Source organism: Haplochromis burtoni, unplaced genomic scaffold (genome assembly GCF_018398535.1).
Source record: "Haplochromis burtoni strain Fernald_Lab_line unplaced genomic scaffold, NCSU_Asbu1 Contig_224, whole genome shotgun sequence".
Classification (NCBI taxonomy): domain Eukaryota; kingdom Metazoa; phylum Chordata; class Actinopteri; order Cichliformes; family Cichlidae; genus Haplochromis; species Haplochromis burtoni.
In genome coordinates this window covers 997,361-1,021,315 of record NW_024582585.1, presented here as the reverse complement: position 1 = coordinate 1,021,315, position 23,955 = coordinate 997,361, and the positions used below count along the sequence as shown (strand labels likewise).

The following is a 23,955-nucleotide window of genomic DNA, read 5'->3' as shown; positions in this document are numbered from 1 at the left end:
TATTAAAAACGAAACATTTTTGAAATAATGAAAACTAAAGGAGTAAATTCTCCCTGGAAACTAAACTGAACTAAAACGAAAAAGTCAAAATGAAATAAAAATAAACAATATTTAGGAAACAATAACTCTGTTGTTGGATTTTTTGAAGAATGCTTGTCAAAAAAACGTAAAGAAAACTTTCTTAAAGAAAATTTTGTCAATATGACCAAAAAATGCAATAAATAAAAAACAATTTATTTCCTAATTCTGGAGCTTTCAGCCTCCTCTGTGGACCTCCAAAAGTTATTCAACAACCTAAAATCTGTCCTGATGAAGCTAGAGATAATAAAAATAATAATAATAATAATAATAATAATAATAATAATAATAATAATAATAATAATAATAATAATAAAGAGAAAAAGATGAGTTTTGTCCACTGGTGTTTTATTAAATGTTATAAAGCCATAAGTGAGACGGTGTTTAAAAGACTGAGTGGTTGTGGTTGTGAATGTGTTCACAGTTCAGGATTAAAAACTTTTGTTTGACTTTTTGTTTTTTGTATGAAGAGCAGAATGAGCACAGTCATAAAAAATATTAATTTCTTCTGTTTTCAGCTTATAAAAAGACACATTATACATCTGTAGAAAAATATAGAAATATAAGCAGAGTCATAAAAGATGCTTCTGTCACGTGATGAGGAGCTTTCATCAAGTCTTTGGAGTTAAAACTGGTCTGACATACAGAATCGATCAATCAGTGAGGCCTGAGGCTAAGTCTGAATCAGGAAGCAGCTGCTTGAATCCACGCTAACTCATATCACTGTCAAACACACGGGCCAGCGAGAAGCAGCTGGTGCAGTCAGCAGAATTACAGCAGAGGATTTTTCTGGTTCTGAAATGGAAAATCCCAGCAGAAGGTCAGAGATTAACAGTCCTGCTGCTGGGACCTGAAATGCTGAAAACTTTAAACATCTGCGAGCAGCAGGAACCAGCTGAGCGATATCTCGAGTAACCTCTGCTTATTAGAAGCCAGCAGCTGAGTCTGAGACCCTCAGCGTCTCGTCGGATTGGTGCTCCTGAGCTGCACAGTGAGGCTTCTGTTCATTCTGAATAATCCACCTCCACCATTGAGTCCCCCACCCCTCTCTGAAGTCCACGTCCTGGAGGGGGACAGGTGACTCTTCCGAAGGATTCACCTGGCCCCTCCTAGGTGTTCAGTTTCGGGTAATGGGACACAGGCGGCTCAGAAGGATCTCAGAGTATATTTGGTTCACTGGTCCTCTAACACGATAGGTTGTGGGTTGAGACCCCGCCTCCTGCTCCGTGTCTGACAGGGTTGATTGGCTGCCGAGTGTATGTACAGTTCTCTCTGTTCTGGTCGTGTTCGCGGTGGACGTTCTGTCACTGGAAAGTTTTGTGGACCAAAACTTCTCCACCTGAGAAAACAGAGCAGAACATCAGCTGTGAGGACTGCAGCCCTGACCATTGGAAGCACTTTGTTTGCTGATAAATAAAGTTGTGTTACCTCGTGAAAGTGACAGGCACAGCGTCCCTGCAGGAACTCTTTGTATCGACCCATCGTGATGCTGAACGTGTCAATCACTTCGTACCCATGATGCTTGGCGGTGGTGATGATGTCGTCGTTCTCCCTGTACAGGTCTTGTATCTCTGTCTGAAATATTGATCAAAGAAAGCAGCTTTAATTCCCATAGAGGGGTATGAATGACAGCAGGAACAGGAACCTACCAGACTGAGAGACCTGATCCCGTCCACAGGCAGATGGAAGCCCATCCCTAAAGACTTCACCACCACCAGGATGTTACTGAGAGATTTACTGAGGAGGGACAGAAGTAACCTCACGTTACCATAGAAACCAGAGTCCTCAATAACATTGCTAATCCCGAACGCTAAACCCCGGGTTACTGTCTTTACTGAAAGGGTTTCTCATGCTACAGGAAATGCAGGACTGGAGTACAGGTGAACCTCAGGGATCAGCGTTAGGTCCTCTGTTCTTTAGATCAGTGTAAGCCCATATGGAGATAACACTGTGGTTTATACTGTATGTAGGTGGTGTTACACTGTGTCTCCTCACTTGTCCAGCACTTCACTGACTGTCCTCAGGTGATTGGTGTTGAGCCACTGGACTCCTCCCACAACCAGAACTGTTTGGTTAGAGTTCACCAGAGGCTGAGACCTTAACAGACAAGAACAAGAAAAGTCACCTGTTAAATATCTCACGGCTTCATGTAACATGCCTCAAAAGTGGATTGTTAGGACCTCACCTGTTGAGCAGCTGCTGCAGAGCCTCCCTGAACGTGGGTCGCTGCTTCTTCTCCAGCCAGAACTGAGGATAGTACGAGTAGCTGACCAGAGTCCGTCCTCTGTTCAGGTTCCTGTAGACCAGCGTGTCGTGAGCTTTGTCCCAGTCCTCCAGGGTGGAGTTCACCCTCTCCATCAGGAAGTACATCATCCCACGATTTGTTGAGTCCCCGATAAACAACAGCTGAGGAGCAATGAGAGAGCTTGTGATGTACCTCCATCAGGACGACTGCCACAAACTGGCAGTCGCCTCCTACTGATCTGAGATGGACTGGTTCAAATCAGCTGATCGGGTGACCTTACCTTTCTGTCCTTCATACAGTCCTGCAGCAGTGGGTGGTCCACTATTGGGTGATAACAACCATCTGCCTGCCAGGAAACTTCCCTCCAGTCGCACGTCCTGTTGTCAGAACAACTGAGGCATGGAACAACCCAGCGTCCTGTCAGGCAGGTGAGTCACACAGGTGAGGTGGCGAGAACAAAAAGTCACTTGACTTAAATTTGATGTATTATCTTAAGGAAGCAGTCCACCGGCAGGACCTCAGACCTGACACGTGTCCCGAGCTGCAGGCATTACGTTGACTCTGGGATTCGCTGTGGGGCTGAAGACCGCAGGAGCGATCTGGCTGGACCAGCAGACCGCAGTCCTGAACAACAGACATCAAACTGTGAGAAATTTGCAATCAGCACTTCCAGGAAGTTCTGAACCTCCTGTGTGCGATTTCTGACTGCAGTACTCTGCAAATACTACAAACTGTAAATATAAAATGGCAAATGGACTGGGTCTTTTTTATACTTTATTTTATTGTTTTATATTGTTATTTGTTGTATTTTTATTCTTTTTAATTTTGTGAAAATTAAGCACTTTATGATTTTTATTTCACAGAATTTTATCTGTGAAAAGCGCTATATAGATACATTTTATTAACTTCTTATATCGCATTTTTCTTTTGTATCTGAGCACTCAAAGCATTTTACACAAATTGCCTTAATCACAAGCACTTTTTTCGATGCCCTTTCGTGTAAGTACTTTCTATCTAACATTCATACGCATTCAAACTCCGATGGATGCATCGAAGAGCACACAGACTAAAGCAGATGGGGATCAAAGCACCTACTGATAAGTAGGTGATCTGCTCTACCACCTGAGCTACAGCCACCCCAAATAACACACTTTACCACCCAGAGTGGAGGAATTGAGATGTTCTGGACACAGATGAAGAGGAAACAAAGGAACCCTCAGAGGAAGCGTCAGTCTGAAGTTTCCTTTAAAACCTGAAACTGAAACGAGTTTTTACTATTTTGTTTAATAAACACTTTACAGCTGGTTACATTGGTAAATCGAATAGATTCTGTTTTCTACTCATAGAAAATTACACATGAAAAACTTAAACACATGACTGCACCATCTTTAGTTTTAATCACTGGGTTTGATTCCCTGCAGGGTCAGAGGTCGCGTCCATCCCAGTGAGCTTTGGCCTCTGAAAGTAAATCTGCTGTTTGAGATCTGAAGCTTCTCGCTGTCAAACATCACGTCTTCTTCTTCATGTGCTCGCTGCTTCCTCCCTCAGAGCTTCTCTTTCATCCTCCTCTGTGGATCTGTCCCCGTCCTCCTCTGCTCAGAGGTCAGGAGTCAAGCAAAGCGATCCACGCTCACCTCAGAGTCCCCGTGGGAGCCTCCAGGTCTGGCGCAGACTTCACAGCCACCGCCATCACAAACGCTGGCTCTTCTTCTTCTGCTGCTGTTGCAGGTTTCGTCGTGGCGGCGTCACATTCCTCACGTCAGCGGCACAGCTCGCAACAAAGTGCGACAAGAAAACTTAACAGGGATTTTCTTGTTCGTACCTGTGCTCAGTGTACACGCTGCTCCGAGATCATCTCCAAACACACCGCCTCCAGCAGCAGCGGACCGTTTGAGGCCTCGCCGCCGCCACGTCGCCCCCAACTCTGACTTCATCGAGGCCGCGGCCACGCGCTCCTCTTCCTCACTCGGACTCAGAACAGCAACAAGAACTACAGCTTTTAAAACTGAGAGAGATGTGAGCCTTTCCTTCTGATCAGAATTTAATTTCTGCTTCAAACTCCATCACAACGCGACGAGAGAGCACAAATGTCACTTTAACCATGGCGGCAGCTTTTGTGTAAAAGCAGCTACTGAAGCCTGATGATGTCAGATATGATGTGCAGTAAAAAATGATTTTCTTTGTCAGAATCATTTTTATAACTTCAGAGGCAGGGCTTTTTGCTTTTTGCCTGGATGATAAAAGAAAACTGTATTTTATTTTTTAAACTATCAACTGGGAGTTTAAATATGCAAATATAATAAATCATTTTCAAATCTCGTGTCCACAGGATAGGACAGAGCTGATAGAGTGCCACAGAGCAAACGCCAGATCACAGGTCTGAAACACTCGTCAAACATTAAAAACTAAATGAATTTGTAAATGAATGTGTTTAATGTGTCAGAGTGCCGTAATTTCCTGCTGATAATGAATGTGACGTGCTGTTTCATGCTTAAACCTTATTATTATTCCTGAACAGGTTCATTTTTTGGATATTTCATCAGTTTGTAAACAATATTTTCCTTCATTTTGGAAATCAGTGCAGTTTTTATTTTTAGTAAATAAATATTTGATTTTTTAATGATCACACTATAGTTCATTTCACATACACTAGATGTTTATGACGTACATTATTTACTTTTAAATAATTTCTAATAAAACAAGAATAGAAACAGGGGAGACCAGGTGTGGTTATAACATGGGAAGAGTTGCAGCAGCAGGAGTTGCACCAATTAGGGATGAGACATCAGGGTTCACCCACTTCTATCCCTGATTTTAAACGGGGGTTGTCACAGGCATATGCGGATATTACTGAGAAAACAAGAACAGGAAAATAATTTTTTCACACAGCTGAAGATTAAATATGATATGACTTAGAGTACATTAGTACTTAGTGAAGCACTTGCTAGTTTCAAACCCCTATGCTAATAAAATTAACTAAACAATGACTGACAGGGGTGGGGTGGATTGTAACATGGAAACATGGACCAAGAGGTGTACCTGCTGATATTTGACTGACTCGCTCTTCAGTCAGATCAGTGATGAAGGAACACAATGAGGTGATACTGCAAATCACTGCAAACGCTGACACAACAGCGGCCCAACAATCTTCCCCGTACTGGTTACAGGAGCAGCAATAAAGTTTTCTGTGAGGCACAGGAGAACCAGCCAAGCAGCAGACCCGTGTCATGGACTGACTCCACGTCAGGCAAGATGACAAGGCAGAGAATACTAGCATAGCTGCCTCAGCAACAGAAAAGCTTTTTGTGTCAAGGTACATTAAGTGCTATTCTTTCTTTGTTTCAGGTTCAAAAGACAGACGAGGAAGGAGAAGCAAAAATGCAAGAAAGAATATGTCAGTGAGGAATGAAGGCAAAGAGAAGCAAAAGAAAAAAAAACCTGCCACAGAAGTGTCGAACTCTAACGCTGCTGAGACAACTTGTTATAACATGGCACCAATCTGCACTTCAGGACAACCAACATCCATTTATCATAACTGTGAAAGGGATTAAGAATGTACACACACACACTGGCACTGATTTTTATACACATAATAAAAAAGCTTTCAGACCTAAATGCTTTTCACACGGTAACTGTTCCTTAAGCATTCATACTGTCACGAAAGTTTGTTCTAGTACCGTACACTAATTTACACACAGCGGTGTGTTTGAGTCGTAGTTCAACACCATGTTCTCTGTTTTTGCTTCTTTTATTTAACAGCTAACGCTGGTAGTGTTGTAACAAAGGAATGCCGCGTATTAACCATGTGAGAATGTGTGTGTGTGAGTGTGAATAAATAAAAGAGAAAAAGACAAACTGCTGAACATGAAAAGAGGATTCTGAGTTTTTTCTCCGCCTGCAGGAATGAGGTGTGGGTGGGGGTGGGCTGTTTGTGTGGTGTCAGCTGGAATCCATCATAGAGGAGCAGAAACACTCTGATAATCCTCCCATGTGATTGCAGAACTGATCTCAGGTCTGAGAATCTTGGTAAATCCGGATCAGCGCTCATTAGATCATCTGAGCCGCCGCTGCCTCCTGTGGGAAACTCAGACCTCCAAACGGAGCAGTGGGTGGAGATGGGAGAGGAGGAGGTCTGACCAAACCAATGGAGAAGAATCAAACACACCCGCAGCAGTCCAAATACATTCAAAGAAATATCTGCAGCAACATCTGCCTGCTGATGGGGTTCATAACCGGAGAAGTGGAGGTGTGGAGGCATTCACACAAGATGCTTGGACTGAACCATTAGTGCACATGCAGGGGGGAGGCTCATGCAGGCCTGTAACCCAGAGCTGGAGCAGAGGTGGACATGAGTGGGTGGAGACAGCTGGACTCAGACCAGCGCTTCAAAAGCCTCATCAGCTCTGAGGCGGGTGGAGGGCGGAGGGCAATAGCAGAACACGGCATTGAGGAAGATCACGACAACGAGCAGTGGAAGATGCAGACTTTAAATACACAAGGCAAATGAGGGAACAGAGCACAGCTAAACATAGTCTAACTAATAAGACAGGGAAGCCAAACACAACATCCTGCACACAGGCCAGGAGACTATCAAAGTAAAAACCAAGGTAAGAGCGAGGGACAGAGAGAGAGAGCGAGGGATGGAGAGACAGTGTGAGGGGAGGAGAGAAAGACAAACATAAATTACCAGACATGTTGGGCTACACAGTGAAATAACAGGGAAACAGACAACTTAACATGGAGAAAAGACTGAGTTCAAAGAAGGACACTGGGACAGGAAACTAGACACAAGAGGACGGGGAATGAAAAAAGAAAACCTCCGATAACAAGCTGAGATCTGGGGATACAAACAGATATCAAAAGTATAACCAAAACAAGGACCTTCACCTCAGAATATTATATAAACCAAAATCAAAAATCCAAAAGAGAAAAAATCCAGGTACAAAACCCAGGATCATGACAGGTGAGGGCGGAGGGCAAGCACAGAGCTGGGTGCAGCTCAGGGCTTGGGAGTGGCTTTGTGGTCGTTCTCTGATGTTTCTGATACTGATCCATCAGCTCTGGCTCACCCGCCTGCAGAGACAGGCCAGAGGTCTGAGACGTGCTGGTGTGCACAGGTGTTCTCAGAGAGATTCACAGGTGAGATGTCCTCACAGAGCTCCAGCATCACAAACACATACAACAACAAACCCCCACCCTGCTGTCTCTGAGCCGGCCAGTGTTCGTCTGTCTTTAGCTGACCAATCAGGACATGAACATCTGCAACAATGAAACATCTGGATGACACATCTGGACTGAGCTACTGCTCTCACAGAGGAGCTGAAGGAGTGGGTGGGTGGGGGGACCAGCTAGAAGTGATTTATTCAGACTCACAATGAGCTTCAAACAACAACTACAATCCTCACAATCAGCACACGTCTCTGGACTCTGATTGGCAGCAGCTTAGGATCCAGGGTCCCATGTCTTCAGGTGAGCACAGACACAAAGATTAAGCTCAGCAGCTCCATCAGATAACCAATGAAGACATGACTGTAACATGATACACTCACACACACACATACGCAGGAGTGTTTATAGTGAGTCTTTGTCTTCACTCAGTTTAACCTGCAGAAACTCCCGAGGCCTCAAAACTCTTATTGTAATAAAAATAAAAATAATTATTAATTTTGTTGTTTTTATTTTTGTTGTTTTTATATTTTTGCTTTGATGCAGTGTTATCTTTAGTTCTCGTCAGCAGACTCGACGTTTTACTTTTAAATGTGAGTACAGGTTTGATTCCAGTGTGACTCTGCTCCCACCTGCTGGAGCTGCAGATTGTCTGCAGAGAGAAGCAGCCAACGCCCACTCCTGAGCACTCCACAGAGTCATCTCACTTCAGTATTTCTCCCGTTATGTCTTCCTGTCTGAGTTTAGTTATTAGTCTTTGAGTGTGTGATGCATAAAAAACACATGCTAAACACAAGCTCACCTTCATGCACATATCAGCAAACATCTACACTGACTCTGACTCTGACTACTGATCCTGGATAAGTTACTGGTGACCTGATGAGCCTGCTGGTTGAGCATCAATGAGCGTTGTGTTCTCAGGGGCCAACCAGGCCCGCTGAACTCCGCCCTCTTTAGCTCTAATTGAGGCTCACAGGTGGATCACAGGTGGATGAGAGGGGGGCAGCTGGAGGGCAGATGAAAACATGAACCTGAGAGGGATTGGGGCTACGGGGGGCCCCACACAGCTTTAACCTGCATCAGGTAAAATCACCTGTTCAGGACCTGAAACTGATCCAGATTAAAGCAGATTACAGTCTTCTTCCTGAACAGACTGAAAGCTGGGAGCTGTTTGCTCACTGGAGATTTAACTGTGACAGAAAAGACTTACAGTTTACCTGAAGTACATCATCTGAACGTTAGAGACAGAAAACCTGAATCCTCTACACCCTGAGCCGAACACCAGCAGCTCCTCACACACTTCGCTTCATTCTGCAGATGTTCTTGTGCAGTCCTGAGAAACATCCATCTGAGGTCACAGAGGAGAAGCTGATGGAAATGAGTGCAGATGTTGGAGAAGCATCAGCTTTGCGAATGTTTGCTCACGCTTCGCCGCAGGCGTCGAGCTGTTAGCGCCGCAAAGGGATGTGAGAGGAATTTAAAGGCAGAAACAAACGGAGCCAACATTTCATTCTTCTCAGAGTGTCGAGGTCACGTCGAGATGGTTTACTGAGACCTGGAGCAAAGCCCAGAGCTTTTTTATCAGGCTGATCAGATTCAATCAGATTTACTGAAGCAGTAAAGTGTGAAGGAAACAGATGTCAAGACAGAAAGAGTTTTCTGTGCCAGGCCTGCTCTGCTGTGTTGCTCTCTGACAATCATAGTTACAATAAATGACCAGCAGATCCTGCCAAACTCATCTCTTCACCTTATCTGTACCCTGACTTACTCTAAAAACCAGATAAAAGATAACAAAAAGAGCCAAAAAACAACCCAACAGAGCTCAGGCAGACACTCACCTGTCCTACCTTTGCAAACACTGGAAACTCAAAAAGGGCTCAAACATCCAGGCAACAACTCACTTTGTCTAACTGGAGTAAGCAGAAGGTTTGAAATCAGACGTAACACAAAAAATACACCTGTTCCAACCTTGTTTTACAAAATCCCGGACAAACCCCCAAATCATATAATTCTTATAATGGAGGGGTGAGGCATCAAGGAAGGCAGAATGAAATAAAATAATTATGGACACAGCAGTGAATTCTGTATGCCTGTGAAACTGATGTAATAATCAACACAAAATAATAAACAACAAATACATGTGCCCCTATCCTGGGTCATTTGACTCAGCATTTTGAGTTTTAATATATTTTGATGTTTATGGTTTATGTTTAAGTTCATTAGGTTATATAAGTTCATTTTTATTATGCCTAGGTGCTGTTATAGTTCATTGTTTATTAGATTACCCTAGTGTCTTCACCTGGTGTGTTTACATTTCCCTCGCCCTTTGTGTTTCATGTCTGTGTGTCCAAGCTTGTGTTGTGTCTGTGTCTCATTATGTTTCCTGTTTTATTTCGAAGAGGTCTGGTGTCCCATGTTCATTGTGTTTAGTTTCACTTCCCCTGTGTTGTCATTAGGGATGGGTTTTATCTGATACCGGTGCCAAACCGGTACTTTTGAAACGGTGCCGGTGCTTAAATGGGCTGCTGCTGCCATCATCATCCGTCATCATTTCTGCTACACTGGCAGGGTTAGGGGCCAGGACTCTACTCTTCGGGTTCTTGGGGGATGTTGCTAACTCCAGGTCCGATAACAAGCACCACACCCGCAGTAGACGTGCTCGGTGTGAGGTCTTGCAGCAAGCTATCAAATATGGTGCATTTCTCGGCTTTTAAAAAAATGCTATGTCTTCTCAACACCATCTATTCTGACCATGGTAATTCGAGAGGAGCAGCAATTTTAGCTCTTGATGCATACAAAGCCTTTGATCAGGTTGAGTGGTTTTATATGTTCGAGTCATTACGGAAGTTTGGGTTTGGTAAAATATTTATATCTTGGGTAAAATTAGTATACACAAATTCAATCTGTTCAGTTCTCACAAATGGAGAGAGGTCGGCGCCATTTCCTTTGCAGCGCTCTGTTCAGCAGGGCTGCCCCCTGTCCCCTGCTCTATTTGCTCTGGCATTAGAGCCCCTTGCGATTAAGATAAGAGCACATCCAAAAATACAAGGGCTCTTGGTCGGAGGGGTTGAAACTGTTATTAGTTTGTACGCAGATGATGTACTATTATACCTGCGTAATGCAGAAGAATCTGTACCATCCCTTCTTAATCTGGTCACCTCATTTGGCAAAATTTCAGGATATACAATTAACTGGGTTAAAAGTGAACTTGTGCTTTTATCTAAAACCGGTTTGCCAAGTTTTCTTTGTAATGTTCCATTCAAAATAGTTAACGACCATCTCACATACCTTGGATTAGCTGTTCCTAAAGATCCCAAATTAATTTTTAGCTTGAACTTTGCTGAATTCTTATCAACATTAAAGCAGAACATCGAGTCATGGAAAATTCTTCCCCTATCTATGGTCGGTCGTATAAATTCCATAAAAATGGTCTCTCTTCCTAGATTTCTGTATCTTTGCCAAAATCTTCCTATTTATCTCACTTCCTCTTTCTTTAAGGAGTTGGACTCAATTATTACTTCTTACATATGAAACAACAAGAATCCTAGGATTTAAAAACTACATCTACAAAAATCCAAATTGGAGGGAGGTCTGAGTTTATGTATATTTAAACATTATTACTGGGCTGCAAATCTAAGAGCCTTGACCTTCTGGCAACAGACATCCCCAGTTCTTGGTGATTTCAACATCGCCTTTTGGGTTAAAATGGAGGCTGACATTGTAAGGGACTCCTCTCTAAAGGCCCTGCTTTTCTCAAAAGTAGGGAGGGCTGAGAGTCTTAAGAAACTGGGGTTTGTTCTGAAACAATCTGTGCAGATTTTAAACCAAATTAGAGGTTTTTTTGAACTGCCAAACTCCTCTGTGCAGGCACCAATATGTGATAACCATGCCTTTTTGCCTCCTTGGGATGATAAATCCTACTATGTTTGGAAGGAGAAGGGTTTAATCAAATTCAAAGATCTTTATATAGATGGAAAATTTGCATCATTTAATCAGCTTAAGCAAAAGTTCGATTTACCGCATTCACATTTTTACTGTTACCTACAAGTCATTTTATGCAATCCAATATGAAGAATTACCAAGATATTCCACACGAACATAACCTTTTTAAGGTGTTCCTGAGCCCTCCTTACTCCAAACATTTGATTTCTACAATTGTACATTTGTTTGATGACAGCATTGAAGTGCAGACTACGAGGATAAGAGATGCTTGGAGGGAGGAATTGGGCAATGAAATATCAGAGTCAATGTAGGACAAATGCCTATCAAAAATTCATTCCTGCTCTGTTAACAGCAGACATCAATTAATACAATTTAAAATTGTCCATCGGCTACCTTATTCCAAGGTTCGGATACACAAAATTCTGAAACAGGCAGTCCTCTGTGTCCTCTGTTAGCTTCATCTTTGGTGACTAACGTGATGAGAGCAGCTTCAGCAGACCTGATCAGACTGATGATATAACCAATGTTCCCTCTAATATTTCATGTGTCTGAGCGAACACACAAACTCCCTGAGCGGTCCCTTGGACCACTGTGAGCAACAGTAGGCGTGTGCACTGTGGTCACGCCAGCATCGAATCCATCCAAGTTACATGGTTTATTAAAATAATCAAATTACAGCATTTACATTTATGTTAGACTACTTTTAATTAACTGCTTTAGCCCACTTTCAATGAAAATTAAAAAAAAAATCTTGTTCATGACCTTTGTAGTATGTTAACACTATTGGAAGTAAGACAGAAAGAGTTGAGCGTGCATGGGCAGAAATGTTGAGAGCGCAAGCAACACATTGCTGACACATTGCGAGCGAGCGCAAAACCTGAGCGAGAGGGGCTGCTATTGTGTGTGTGTATGGATAATAGCAAACACTGAAATACATTTTTTTCACGCAGCAATGAAGTTTGTTCACTCAAATTTAGCTTTTCTTTACGGTGGCCGTGAGAGGCCAAACGGACTGCAACTTCAGAAAACACTTGCAAAAAGAAAAATGCTGCAAAAAGAAAAACGCTGCAAAAAGAAAAACGCTGCAAAAGCACACACAACACAACGGAAATGTTTCTGGGGACACAATAAGCGGACGGACCAGTTGCACGAACCAAAACATGCTAACAAGTGCACTGGGACTGGGAGACACTTCAAAGAAGTGGAAGCGGAGCGGCCAAAGAGTAAACTTTCAAAAGTAAGTTCTGAATATTATGTCACTTATTTGTGTGCAAATGTTTAATAATGAAGAACATTAAAACATTGCTGTTGGCCACATGCCGGCAAAGTTATGTGACATTAGCGATGTTTGTACTTTGAGTTAACTTTGTTATAAAGCCTTTACTTTATATGCCGTTCAATAGTTGACCTTAATCCTACAGAGAATGTGATGATTCTATGGATAATTAAAGTCAGTCATATATCCACAAACACAGCAGGCTGAAAGTCAGTGATGCTGCTCGGTTTGCAGTCCTGAATATCACGGCACAAGCAGGATTCACTGCACTGTTAATGTTAGCTATGTTATATTGCTGCCTCTGTTCGGTGGTGTCAAGCCAAACGGACTTTAACGTTTAATGGGAAAGGCTGGGGGGGGGTGTTGGTTTCATTTTTGCTCACAGGCGGAGAGGGCTTTCGAGCGTTTTCCTTATAAAATGCCGTTTTTACCGTTTATTCCCACAGTAAATATAAACAACGATAGTATTCAGGAAGAAAAACAAACACTGCATATTTTTTAATCAGAACTCTGGTTTTACCTGGCCTATCAACACAATTTAAAAACTGGTATAAAGTCCACACTTTTTCCGTCAATTGTTCCGTCTGTCCTGCTCACATCTCCAATGGTTGTCCACGTTGTTAACGTGGCTTCACTCCACATCAGCCACGCCGCTTTGCCAGCTAAAACACCGGTGTCGGCACATAAGGACGCTGTCATAGCCTGTCAACGACGTTGAGTAGCTGCGTATATACGTGAATGTGAATCGCGTGATTGGCTGGACTATGGGATAAGAGAATGGTTCTAATCCCATACGGGAGCAGCCAGTCACTTACTGACTAACACTGCAAAACAGAATTGTTAAGGTATTTACATTAATTTCAATTCAGGTTAGAATTTCTTTTTTTGTGCGCAACGCAGATTTTTCCTGCGCAGAGACCGTGCCAGCAGTGCGCAATTGCGCACGCGTGCAGCTTAGAGGGAACATTGGATATAACTGATACCTTCAACCTCATTGAAACAGCAAAATACAAACTTAAAGGAGACTTTGTGTTTGAAGAAATGAATGTCACACACCCTGCAGTCCACCAGCTAACAGAAAAGCTCCTACCTGCACAAAGCTGCACATCACGTGATATCCAAACATGGGCAGGCTGGGCCGACTCTCCCTGTAAACGTGGACAGTGTAGATGGACATGATAACAGGCTCCGGGTGGCTGCCGTCCATCACCAGGATGCTGATCTTGCTGTTGCCGAGGCCAACCGGGTAGTTCGCCATCCTGAAGGAAGAAACTTCTTGTTAATCCTGCTGTTGTAAAAGTGGCTGCAAGGAGGTGCTCTAAGGTTATCCTCTGTGAAAAGGAGCAAATGGAGCTACAAAGCCAGATTCACATTTTATTTGAGTTTCATAAATCCAGCATGGATCACAAATCTAAACTGAAATAAAACAACTCTTGTGTCCCTTCCTTTTTCCTTATAAAAGCCCAGCATAATGCTAATGCATGACAGGGAGTCCTCCCTTGATGGCACCTGTTTCCAAACCGTAACTCCAGCAGACGTTAGCAGCATAGTCAAAGCCCAGAAGAGAAGTAGTAGTAGCTGGTTGCTGTCAGTAGGCTGCTGCTTGCTTCATGCCCCAAATCAAAATGGCGAATGCTATAAAGCAGTTCATGCTCTGATTTTACTTCAATAGAAATGTGTTAAAAGAATCTAATAAAGGAAGTACATCTGTTGTCTCGGCTCCTGCTTAAACATGCTGTCCAAACAAATGTCACATTTCGAGGTTCCTTTCATTCAGGACTATCTCGACTGCACCTTCTCTGCTGTAACCTGTTGGTTTTTACAGTCCTGGTCTCACCTGGGTCCTCGGTGTTCATCCAGGTGGATCCTGCAGGCCGAGCTGACAGGCTCCGGCCGGATCCGAACTGTCATGGTGTCAAAGGTTACCTCTGCGTGGTACTCCTTCACCAGGGGATGGAACGGGGGGTTCAGAATGAGGGGGGGGTCTGTGTAGATCTGTCGAAGGTGGGGGTCCACGCAGAGACCTGAAACAGAAGAATCAGCATGACGTTCGATCTCGAGGTTCTACTTCACTTCACCCATGACACCCACCACTAATGAACAGAGCTTTCACAGTAGAGTACTGAGCAAGTCCCGCCTAGGAAGCCCCTGAACCTGTTTGGGGGTAAAACCATCTCCTGTTTCCTCAGGTAGAAACCAAGCATCATCCTCTAAGGCTGAAGCTGGAACTCCGTTAAAGAAAAAAACTTTGTGGATGCTGTGATCACACTTTGGCTGCATGGATCAGAAAACCTCTGCAAACTGCATCCACTAACCACAGCTTCACTTCCACTTGTACGTTAAAGCAGATAACCGTCAGTGAGCTGATGCTTTTCCATCTGCAAACAAATGCCATTTGTCCTACCGCCACCAGGAGGCACAAGTGAGTCTGTCCATATCTACATTAGTGGGACAGATATGAGCAGTACCAGGACCAGCGATGAGCACATTCTTCCTGTGCTTCTCTCACAGGTGTAGGTGTGAATGGCTGTCTGTGTTAGCCCTGTGACAGACCGCGTACCTCTACAGGTGTAATTGCCTGTCGCCTTGTGACACCTAGAACAGGTTGTATAGATTGAGCAGCATCATGTTTCCAGATGTCAGGACAGGTCTAAAATCCACATCTCACCTTCGTCCTGTGAGGAAGACAGAGCTGGCTGCTGACTGGGCGGTTCGTCTGTCCTGTGGGAACATCAGACATAACCCTTCAGTGAACATCTAAGTTCACACACAATGGATCATCTCACACCTGTGAGCCTCTTACCTGCAGCTCCTGTTTGTTTTCAGCTTGTAGAAACCTTCGATCTGGGTCAGGAGGTCAGAGAGGCCACGAGGCAAGGATGAGGAGGAGGAAACACTGGGATAGAGCTGTGGGGACAAACAAGGCAGACACACACAGTTAACACTGCTGAAGAAGAAGATGATGAAGGAGGCGGGGCTTAACTAACCGGCTGAAACGCTGATGAGGTCTTCATCAGCAACTGAAAGTGCAGCAGAAGAAGAAACTCGTCTTCAGACAAACAGACGCCAAGTGTCCCTGTACAGCCACCGTACTGACACACACACACATACACACACACAGAGTCAGGTGGGTGACATTTAATTTTTTCATTTATTAATAAAAACAAACAGAATCTTATTTTTTTTTATGAATCAAATAAATGTCTGTAGGATGTTCATCAGTTTTAATTCATTTTAAACTCAGTGTTTCTAATGCTTTTATTTATTTCATTTTATTTGTTTTGGTTAATTATTCAAAAAATACGCTTTTTATTAGTTTATTAAAATATTTATTCTTTTTCTACACATTTTATTGAGAATTTATTGATTATTTATTGTTATCTTTTGCATTAAGTATTAATTAATTATTACTTATTCATTAATTTTTTTCCTGACATGGAAAACTCCTACTCCTTTAATGACAACACGCTATTCACCTGGCTCCCCTCCCTCTCCGAGGACAGGTGTGTGTGTGAGGACAGGTGTGAGAGTGGCGGCAGCAGGAAGTCCAGCGTGTCCTCCAGGATCAGGTCTTTGGTGATCTGTTGGTCGAAGGCATCGTTGCTCAGAGCTGAAACGTTTAACTGTGTGTCCACCTGAAAAGGAGAGGCAGACCAATCATAGAGCAGCTGAGGTCAAGGCGCCCTCTGCTGGTTATTCACCTGAACACCTCAGGCTGGTTGTATGTTTGAGGTCCAGTAAAGTGTGGTTATTCTCAGGTCCAGTCAGAGACGGAAGCTCTGCTGGGTCATCATGTAACTCAAGGGTGGGCAACTCCAGGCCTTGAGGGCTGGTGTCCTGCAGCTTTTAGATCTCACCCTTGATCAACACACCTGAATCAAATGATTAGTTCATTACCAGGCCTCTGGAGAACTTCAAGACATGTTGAGGAGATAATTTAGCCATTTAAATCAGCTGTGTTGGATCAAGGACACATCTAAAACCTGCAGGACACTGGCCCTCATGGCCTGGAGTTGCCCACCCCAATGTAACTCAACCTCCAGATGTCTCAGCGGCTTGAAGCTTCTTCTCTTCTTCATGAGTTTGAGACCTTTCACCCAGAGGAGGCAGAACGTCTCTGAAGACCAGCTGCAAGGCTGAGCTGAACTTGAAAAGATAATGGTCAGACTCTTACCTGGACCACCACAGGTGTGACAGAGCCGCTGAAGAACAAAGTAAAGGTGAGCAGCTGGAAGCACAACAGACACCTGAAACACACAGTAGTGACAATATGAGCCACCACTGGGCGCAGACTGCACACACTCAGTAGACATGACAGATCCAGTCTGAGGCATTTTCAAGTTTTCAGCTGAAACCAAAACAGACACCCAGACACTGCACCATCCTTTCTACCCACCTTTCTTTCTTACTCGCTCCCTACTTTTCTACCTTCATTTCTTTCTACCTTCCTACTTTTAGCTGCAGTTTGAAGCAACTGCAGACAGACAGGTGTGTACTGAATCTGGATTGTGAAACAGGAAGTAAAGTTAAGAGTTTCAGCTCAGAATTCACCTGCTTATGGTTCGCTGCTTCTTATTGGTCGACGCTGCAGCCGCCTGCAGCACTTTACTTATCACCTGCTTCACCTGCCTCAAAGCCTGATGGGAGGCTGCTGGATCAAGGTGCTGCAGCAGGAAGTCCCTGAGCTGACAAGAAGAGGAGGAGCTAAAGGCTAACAGCAGTGGTCAATGATAATTTATCGTCCCCAATGGGAAACTGATTTGCAAGTGAAAGAGGATGTGCTAGCAGTGAAGTGTTAGCAAGTCCTACACAGGAACATGTTTTACCTTCACAGGTCGGCCCCTCGGATGCTGAATGGTCATTACCACGCTGATGTCATGCAGGAAAGAAGTCAGCGGGGTCACTGAGGTTACCAGGACATAAACATTCACCATGGCAACCAGAGCAGGAGGCGGGGCTTGGCTGTCAGGGAAACTTTAGAGAAACAAGAAACGTTACCTTACAGAACTCAGACAACTTCCTGTCAGCTGGTCACATACAAACCTGTCCAGAGGAATCTGCACCTTCTGATTGGTCGTTCCACAGGCATGAGGGTTCATGGGTAAACTAGACCCTGAGAGAAACAGTAAGAGGTTAGCTGAGACCTTCAGATTAAAGCTCAGTTCCAGGCAGTGCTCTTATTTGGCAGTAATGTCTCATGTTGGATGAGCACAGATCATGCGACTTAGGCCACAATCAGCTGATCTATCACATTTAATCAAGATCAATAAGCTGATTTGATTTACCTGCTGCAGACTTACCTGTCAGCTGGAAGTGTGTATAGAAGTGACACAGACCTCCACCTACATTTGAAAATGCCTCTATCAGCCCAGGCAGCAGGTTCACCTGAGCACACACACAGTTTAGCTGTTATGTCATCAACCATGCCGTCAGTTGACACAGACAGGACAGAAGGGGCTCACCGTCTGATGATGCTGCAGGTGAGAGAAGGAGATCCTCCTCAGACAGCTCTGCTCTGACGTGCTGAGGCACAGCAGGAGGCTCCACCCACCAATGCCTGTAACCATGGAGACAAACAGAAGCCTCACCTGTAGTTCAGTGGAGCTTTATTCACAAAGCGACAAATCACATCAGTCAGGTAGATTCAAATCAACGGCAGCCTGTGAGGGACATCGTCTTCGTCACACTTTCAGAGAGAATAAAAGAGCCACCTGCACGAGTCCCAGCTCGCCCCAAACTCCTTTAACTGTGAAAGACCACAGAATCCAAAACCACCGGAGGCCTTTTCTGCTTGTTTTACACAAAGAAAACGGGAACATGTGGAAGCGATTGTTGACAGGAAACGCTCTGCGGTGGGCTTTTGGCTGGAGCTGTTAGGTTTCAGCAGAAAGAGAACGAAGCAGGATGTTCAACACAGACAACTTTACTTCAACAGTGAGACCATGCTCATGCTGTGAACCAATAATACACAGATTTAAACCTGATGTCCATCCCTCCCTCCATCTGTCGTTCTGTCTATCCATCCATCTGTCTGTCCATCCATCTGTCTGTCCATCCATCCATCCCCCTACAGTGAAGACGAGTTGAGCTTCTGCTTAGTCTCTTTCTGTGTTGTTTTATGACCAAACATGAGCTAAAGGAACTTCCCGTTCCAGCTTCCTGTCGTCCTCGGTCTGCAGAAAGCTTCACTTCATGCTCTCAGGTTTCTCTCAGCTTCTCCTTAAACCTCAAGCTTTACTGTCTCACTGCTCCTCAAACATAGGGGGACACAGACAACACAATAATGTGCCTGCCACTGATCACATAAGCCAGTCAGTGAAGTCTTTATTACTCTGATCTACAGGTTCAGGTAGAGGCTAGGTTATTGTGTAATTAATAAATAATAATACATGACTAAAGCCAACATGTTCTTACAGAGATGGTGTAAACAAGGCCTCTGGTGATACTGATATAATGTTTCTTAACACTGACCTTACAACAAACATATAGTGTAATGAAAGGAAACATGGTGATGAATCTTTGATGAAGGGTGTTAAGAAAATATCTGATAGAATCATCCAATCAGAGGTTCAGATCTCTTTGCCTCCACAGGATTCGGTTGATGTGGTAATGAACATGTGAATACATCTGCATTATTATTGTTACCCTCACATCTCCCTGAATTGTTCATGATGTTCAGTGCTGTTGATAAATCATCTCTGAATTTGACATCAGCAGCTGGATGACCCTCTGGTCTGTTTTTTTGAGGCAAAGTGGGTGGGGTTAAACCCAGAGTGACAGGAAGCATGGAAGCCCCTCTGTGGTAACAGGCCATTTTTCGGTCTTGTGCATGCTCATGTTTCTCTGCCGTGGCATGCACTACTGAAGTGATTTTCCACAAACACTTGCTGAGGTCCATCTGCTTTCACAGGAAGTCTCCACCCTCCTCCACCCACAGGAAACCCTGACCTCTGCTCGCTCATGTCGCTGTTTAAAGCTCCAGCAGGGCGGGGCCGTCTGAGCGCGCTCACACTGTTTACATGCTTGATATACAGAGACTGTGTGTCTGTGTGTGTGTGTGTGTGTGTGTGTGTGTGTGTGTCTGTGTGTGTGTGTGTGTGTGTCTCTGTGTGTGTGTGTGTGTGTGTGTGTGTGTCTGTGTCTGTGTCGTGTGTGTGTTTGTGTGTGTGTGTGTGTGTGTGTGTGTGTGTGTGTGTGTGTGTGTGTGTGTGTGTGTGTGTGTCTGTTGTGTCTCTCTCTCTCTCGTGTGTGTGTGTGTGTGTGTGTGTGTGTGTGTGTGTGTGTGTGTGTGTGTGTGTGTGTGGGGTTTGTCTTTCTGACAGGTTGAAATGTTTAAAGAACGGTTCATTCAGGATCAGATCAGAGTGTTTATATTCCCAGCAGCACCTGAAGCCAGCACAGCACCCCCTCAGATGTATATTTACCCTGCGTGCTCCTCAGGAAGCTGCTCGTCTCGGCGTATCTGGACAGGTGGACCTCGTAGTCCATCTGCTGCAGGACTCTCTGGTACAGCTGGACCTCGGTGTCTGAGGTCGGGTGTCGCCCCGTCAGAACCACGGCCCGGCGCCGGTGGGGGGTCCTCTGAGACGAGAGCTGCAACTGAGGGGGCGGCAGGAGTTCGTGTGAATCAGAATACGAATCAGAATACTTTATTAATCCCTAAGGAAATTATGTGGGTTACAGTTGCTCCAAGACAGTAATAGACTAAACTCTTTAAATAATACAATATGTTACAGAGTTTACAAAAGTACAAATTGGTGTGGAGAACATTTTTGTGATAGCTTTAAGAGAGTTTGACACAGCTGAATGACACCCGGCATGGTAGAGCTCCAGTTCATGAAGCACTCAGAGATGAACATTTAAACCATGAAGCTGTGTTAGCCCTCAGACTAAGGTCAGCTTGCCGCTCTGATGATGGCTGTCTGCACACAGCCTGTCAGGTGTTTCTTCTCACCAAAGAAGAAGAAATGCAGTCAGCTCAGGCCTGCAGCTCTGAGGCTGGGATGTTGTTTTCCTGTCGGGTCAGTGGCTGTGATGTCAGCCTCACACTGCTTCCTGTTATGCTTAATCTAACACCTTCAGCTTCCTGTCAGCTGACACAACGAGGCAGCAACGCTCCGCTGTCTGGACTCCAGACAGATCGATCACAGACAGTTCTTTATCAACTGGGATTTTTACAGAGAAAATTCCAGATTAACTCAGCAGGAGGAGCAATATCAGACCATCAAGCCCACATTCCAGACTGATGGACTGAGTCACATGACCCAAAACACCCTCATCACACCCCCTCCCCGGTTTTAATGTCTCACTCAGTTTAACGTGATCTGTGATCCCAGCGTGTTCGCTGCTACAGGAATAGAAATGAGAGAAATGATTTTACACATAAATACATTTGAATTATGTCATTATAGCAAATATTAAACCAAATGACAAACACAAATTTTTAATTAACCTGTCCAAACAGCCAATCAGAGTCCAGCTGATGGATCAGACTGTTTCAATTACGTTAACCCATTCAGGACCCACTGACCATCACCCATGGACTGGACTGTATTTTCTGGTTAGTCAGAGTCTTTTCAAACCTCTGAGAGCTCATGAGGTAACATGGTGTGCTTGTCATGGTCCTCTGCTCCTGTCAGACTGGATTAAAATAGATGTTGAGAATCTGCTCCCAGCAGTAAATCCTCACGTCTGACTGGAAGCTGTGGGGAGGAACCAGAGAAATGAACAGCTGATGGCCAACAGCTGAGAGTCAGCTGACACAAGAACAACATCGACCTTTGACCCTGAAGAATGGTCAAAGAAAAGCCCAGAAACTTCCCGAAAGACCTTAAAAGGTTTCATAACACATGAAGACACTAGGGACGGCCTCTCAAACATCAGACACACCAAAGAACCCTGAAGACACAAAGACAGAGCCTAGAATTTCCTAGAGGTGGAATAATCAGGCCCTGCATCACCCGGACACCAGTACATACCACAAAATACCTGTAGCATTCAGAAAAACCTGAAAGACTCAGGAAAGAACCCTCCTGAGAGACTGAGAAAGACCCCAAAATACTCTGAAAGAGAAGGAATCCTGCAAGAATACTCAGAAGTACCCTGAAGTCTGTGGAGACCATTGTGTTCAGGGTGACCTGCACGGTGAGCCCTCCTCTGCTGTCACTTTAATTCTGCGGAGGTCGAACAACACACACAGCAGAAATACAACATTCAAACCTTTATTTAAAGGATTTTTTTTACGTCTTACACGCTAATGAAGACCGTTCAGATGTATTGATGAAGTTTGTTTGTCTTCATGCATAAAGACTCAATAATAAATTCCTTCTCAGATGTTCCCGTCCTGTGGGTCGGCAAAATGTTTTATTGATAAAGTTTTACTAAGCCACAGCATTACGAAGATGTTACAGCTCTTCTTGAGTGGTGTAAATCTAAACTCATTATCAAGTTTTCAGATGAAGATGGAGTGAAAGCTCATTAAAGCCTCAGCGTTACTCCAACTCTGACCTCTGAGCTCTGAACACGACACGCAGTAAAAGGTGAAGGATGAGCAGACAGGAGTTTACAGCCCTCATAAAACAAAACAAACATTGTGAGTGTGTGCGTGTGTGTGTGTATGCATGCGAGTGTGTGTGTATGTTTACACTCTTGTTATCTGTCAGAAACTGGATCCTCGTGGCAGAAATATTTCTATGGGACACCAAGCACCAGGACACACTTAAAATACCCAGAACACATGCCAACTGGATTGGCTGGCTCTGATTGGTCCATGCAGCTGTCAGTCACCCCGTGGTAAAATAAAACCCTCGTGCTCACAGTCGTTCATCCGTCTGTGTCTAAAAATATAGCAACAATGAGACAGAAGGAGCCTCGGCCCAGCAGGAATCCTCCTCCAGCGGATGCATTCAGAAGTCCATTCAGATATCAAAACGTTTTAAGAAGAGTTCACTCCACTCTGCTGTCTCAGGGTCGTTCACATGTATTTGAAGTGTTTTAGTTAAAACAGAGCTTTGGGGTCATTTTGGGTTCAATAATAAAGTTTATGTGGAACCAATGAGACAGTACAGTAATAAAGCGCCTTAGGAGAGATCTAAACATGAAACACATTTGAGGAAGTTTTAAAACAATATGATTTTCACTAAACTCTGACACATGATAAAGTGGAGTACAGTTTGACAGAGTTTAACTGGAGTGAAAAATATAGTGTTTGAAAGGTGACGGTCATCTAAGACTCTGGAAATAATAAAAACAGCCTGACATTTGGTGATGGGATAGTGGGGCGGAGCCCTCAGGTGCCTGAATCTCACTGGCTCAGTGCAGCTGCTCCTTAAATGTTTGCTTCTGTTTTAATTGAGTTTGGTGAGCAGCTTTACTAAACTGATGCTGGTGGGGGTCATTGTGGGCCACTCAGAATGACGTCATGGTGTGACGCAGATATGCTCACCTGTGCGTGTCTCTGCAGAGCCTCCAGAGTGCACACAAACCTGCGGGTCAACATCTGGAGCGAGGGTACCTTGTAGCACACATCTGACCGCACCGGCTCGTCCCCCACCATCAGGTACACACAGAGTACGAGCAGGAGCGCGAGCAGCAGCAGGGGCGGGCCGGAGCGCCGGCGGAGCAGCGGGACGCACCGCATCACCGGAGCGCGAGCTTCACCGTACCTCCGTCACCTCCATCACCTCCGTCAGCTCAATCTGAGCCCACTTAGGTCAGCACAGAGCATGCGCAGTTTGAATCCTTCATTAGAAAATAAAGTCCTGCTTTTACGTGTCCCGAAGACACGGGTGAGCGCGCAAGAGAGGCCGTGACTGCCGTGCTGCTGAGCCGTGCGCGGACCTGAGATCAGACGGAGGAGCCACGAACTCCGCAAACTCCGAGCTCACTCCTTTAAATGGACACTGTATGACTCCTCGAAGTCAAATCTGCGCCGTCCTCCCCTCATTATCTTCTCCTACTCCGTCTAAACTGCTTTACCTCCTGTGCTGGAGCCACGCATCAGGCTGGAGCTGCTGTGGAGTAGCGGGACACCATCTGGTTTGAGTTAAAGCCAGCAGCAGGAGGAGGAGGCTCCGTGGTCAGGTTTCAGGTCCTGGGTCCGTCCTCTCCTCCAACTTTTCTGCACACAAACAGGAGGAAGCTGCTTTTCCCCCTCTCTGCAAGGAGTCTGCAGGAGGTCAGCTCCTCCTAGTCCAGATATTTCAGGCGCGCGCACTCCACGTGCGTGATATATATATATATATATATA

The 23,955-nt window shown here is 44.5% G+C and overlaps 1 protein-coding gene across 1 annotated transcript; it reads right to left on the bottom strand.

Moving 5' to 3' along the window:
• Positions 1-405: 405 nt before the first annotated feature.
• Positions 406-23,887, bottom strand: cped1 (cadherin-like and PC-esterase domain containing 1). The gene is made up of 21 exons (XM_005937118.3): positions 23,152-23,887; positions 20,132-20,306; positions 18,170-18,264; positions 18,008-18,092; positions 17,751-17,820; positions 17,534-17,681; positions 17,259-17,392; positions 16,882-16,954; positions 16,184-16,342; positions 15,695-15,799; positions 15,511-15,614; positions 15,376-15,428; positions 14,545-14,731; positions 13,798-13,966; positions 2,848-2,947; positions 2,604-2,740; positions 2,264-2,484; positions 2,074-2,175; positions 1,728-1,815; positions 1,507-1,653; positions 406-1,417 (listed from the first exon to the last, which is right to left on the bottom strand). The coding sequence occupies exons 1-21, from the start codon at positions 23,344-23,346 to the stop codon at positions 1,196-1,198; spliced, it is 2,769 nt and encodes a 922-aa protein (XP_005937180.1). The 5' UTR covers positions 23,347-23,887; the 3' UTR covers positions 406-1,195.
• Between the last annotated feature and the right edge of the window lie 68 nt (positions 23,888-23,955).

Coding starts and splice junctions, on each gene's coding strand:
- cped1 (XM_005937118.3), bottom strand. CDS start 23,346: ATGCGGTGCGTCCCGCTGCTCCGCCGGCGCTCCGGCCCGCCCCTGCTG. Junction 20,307..23,151: donor CTCTGCAGAGACACGCACAG/GTGAGCATATCT, acceptor CCGCCCCCTCAG/TTGCAGCTCTCGTCTCAGAG. Junction 17,393..17,533: donor CGAGGGGCCGACCTGTGAAG/GTAAAACATGTT, acceptor TCTTCTTGTCAG/CTCAGGGACTTCCTGCTGCA.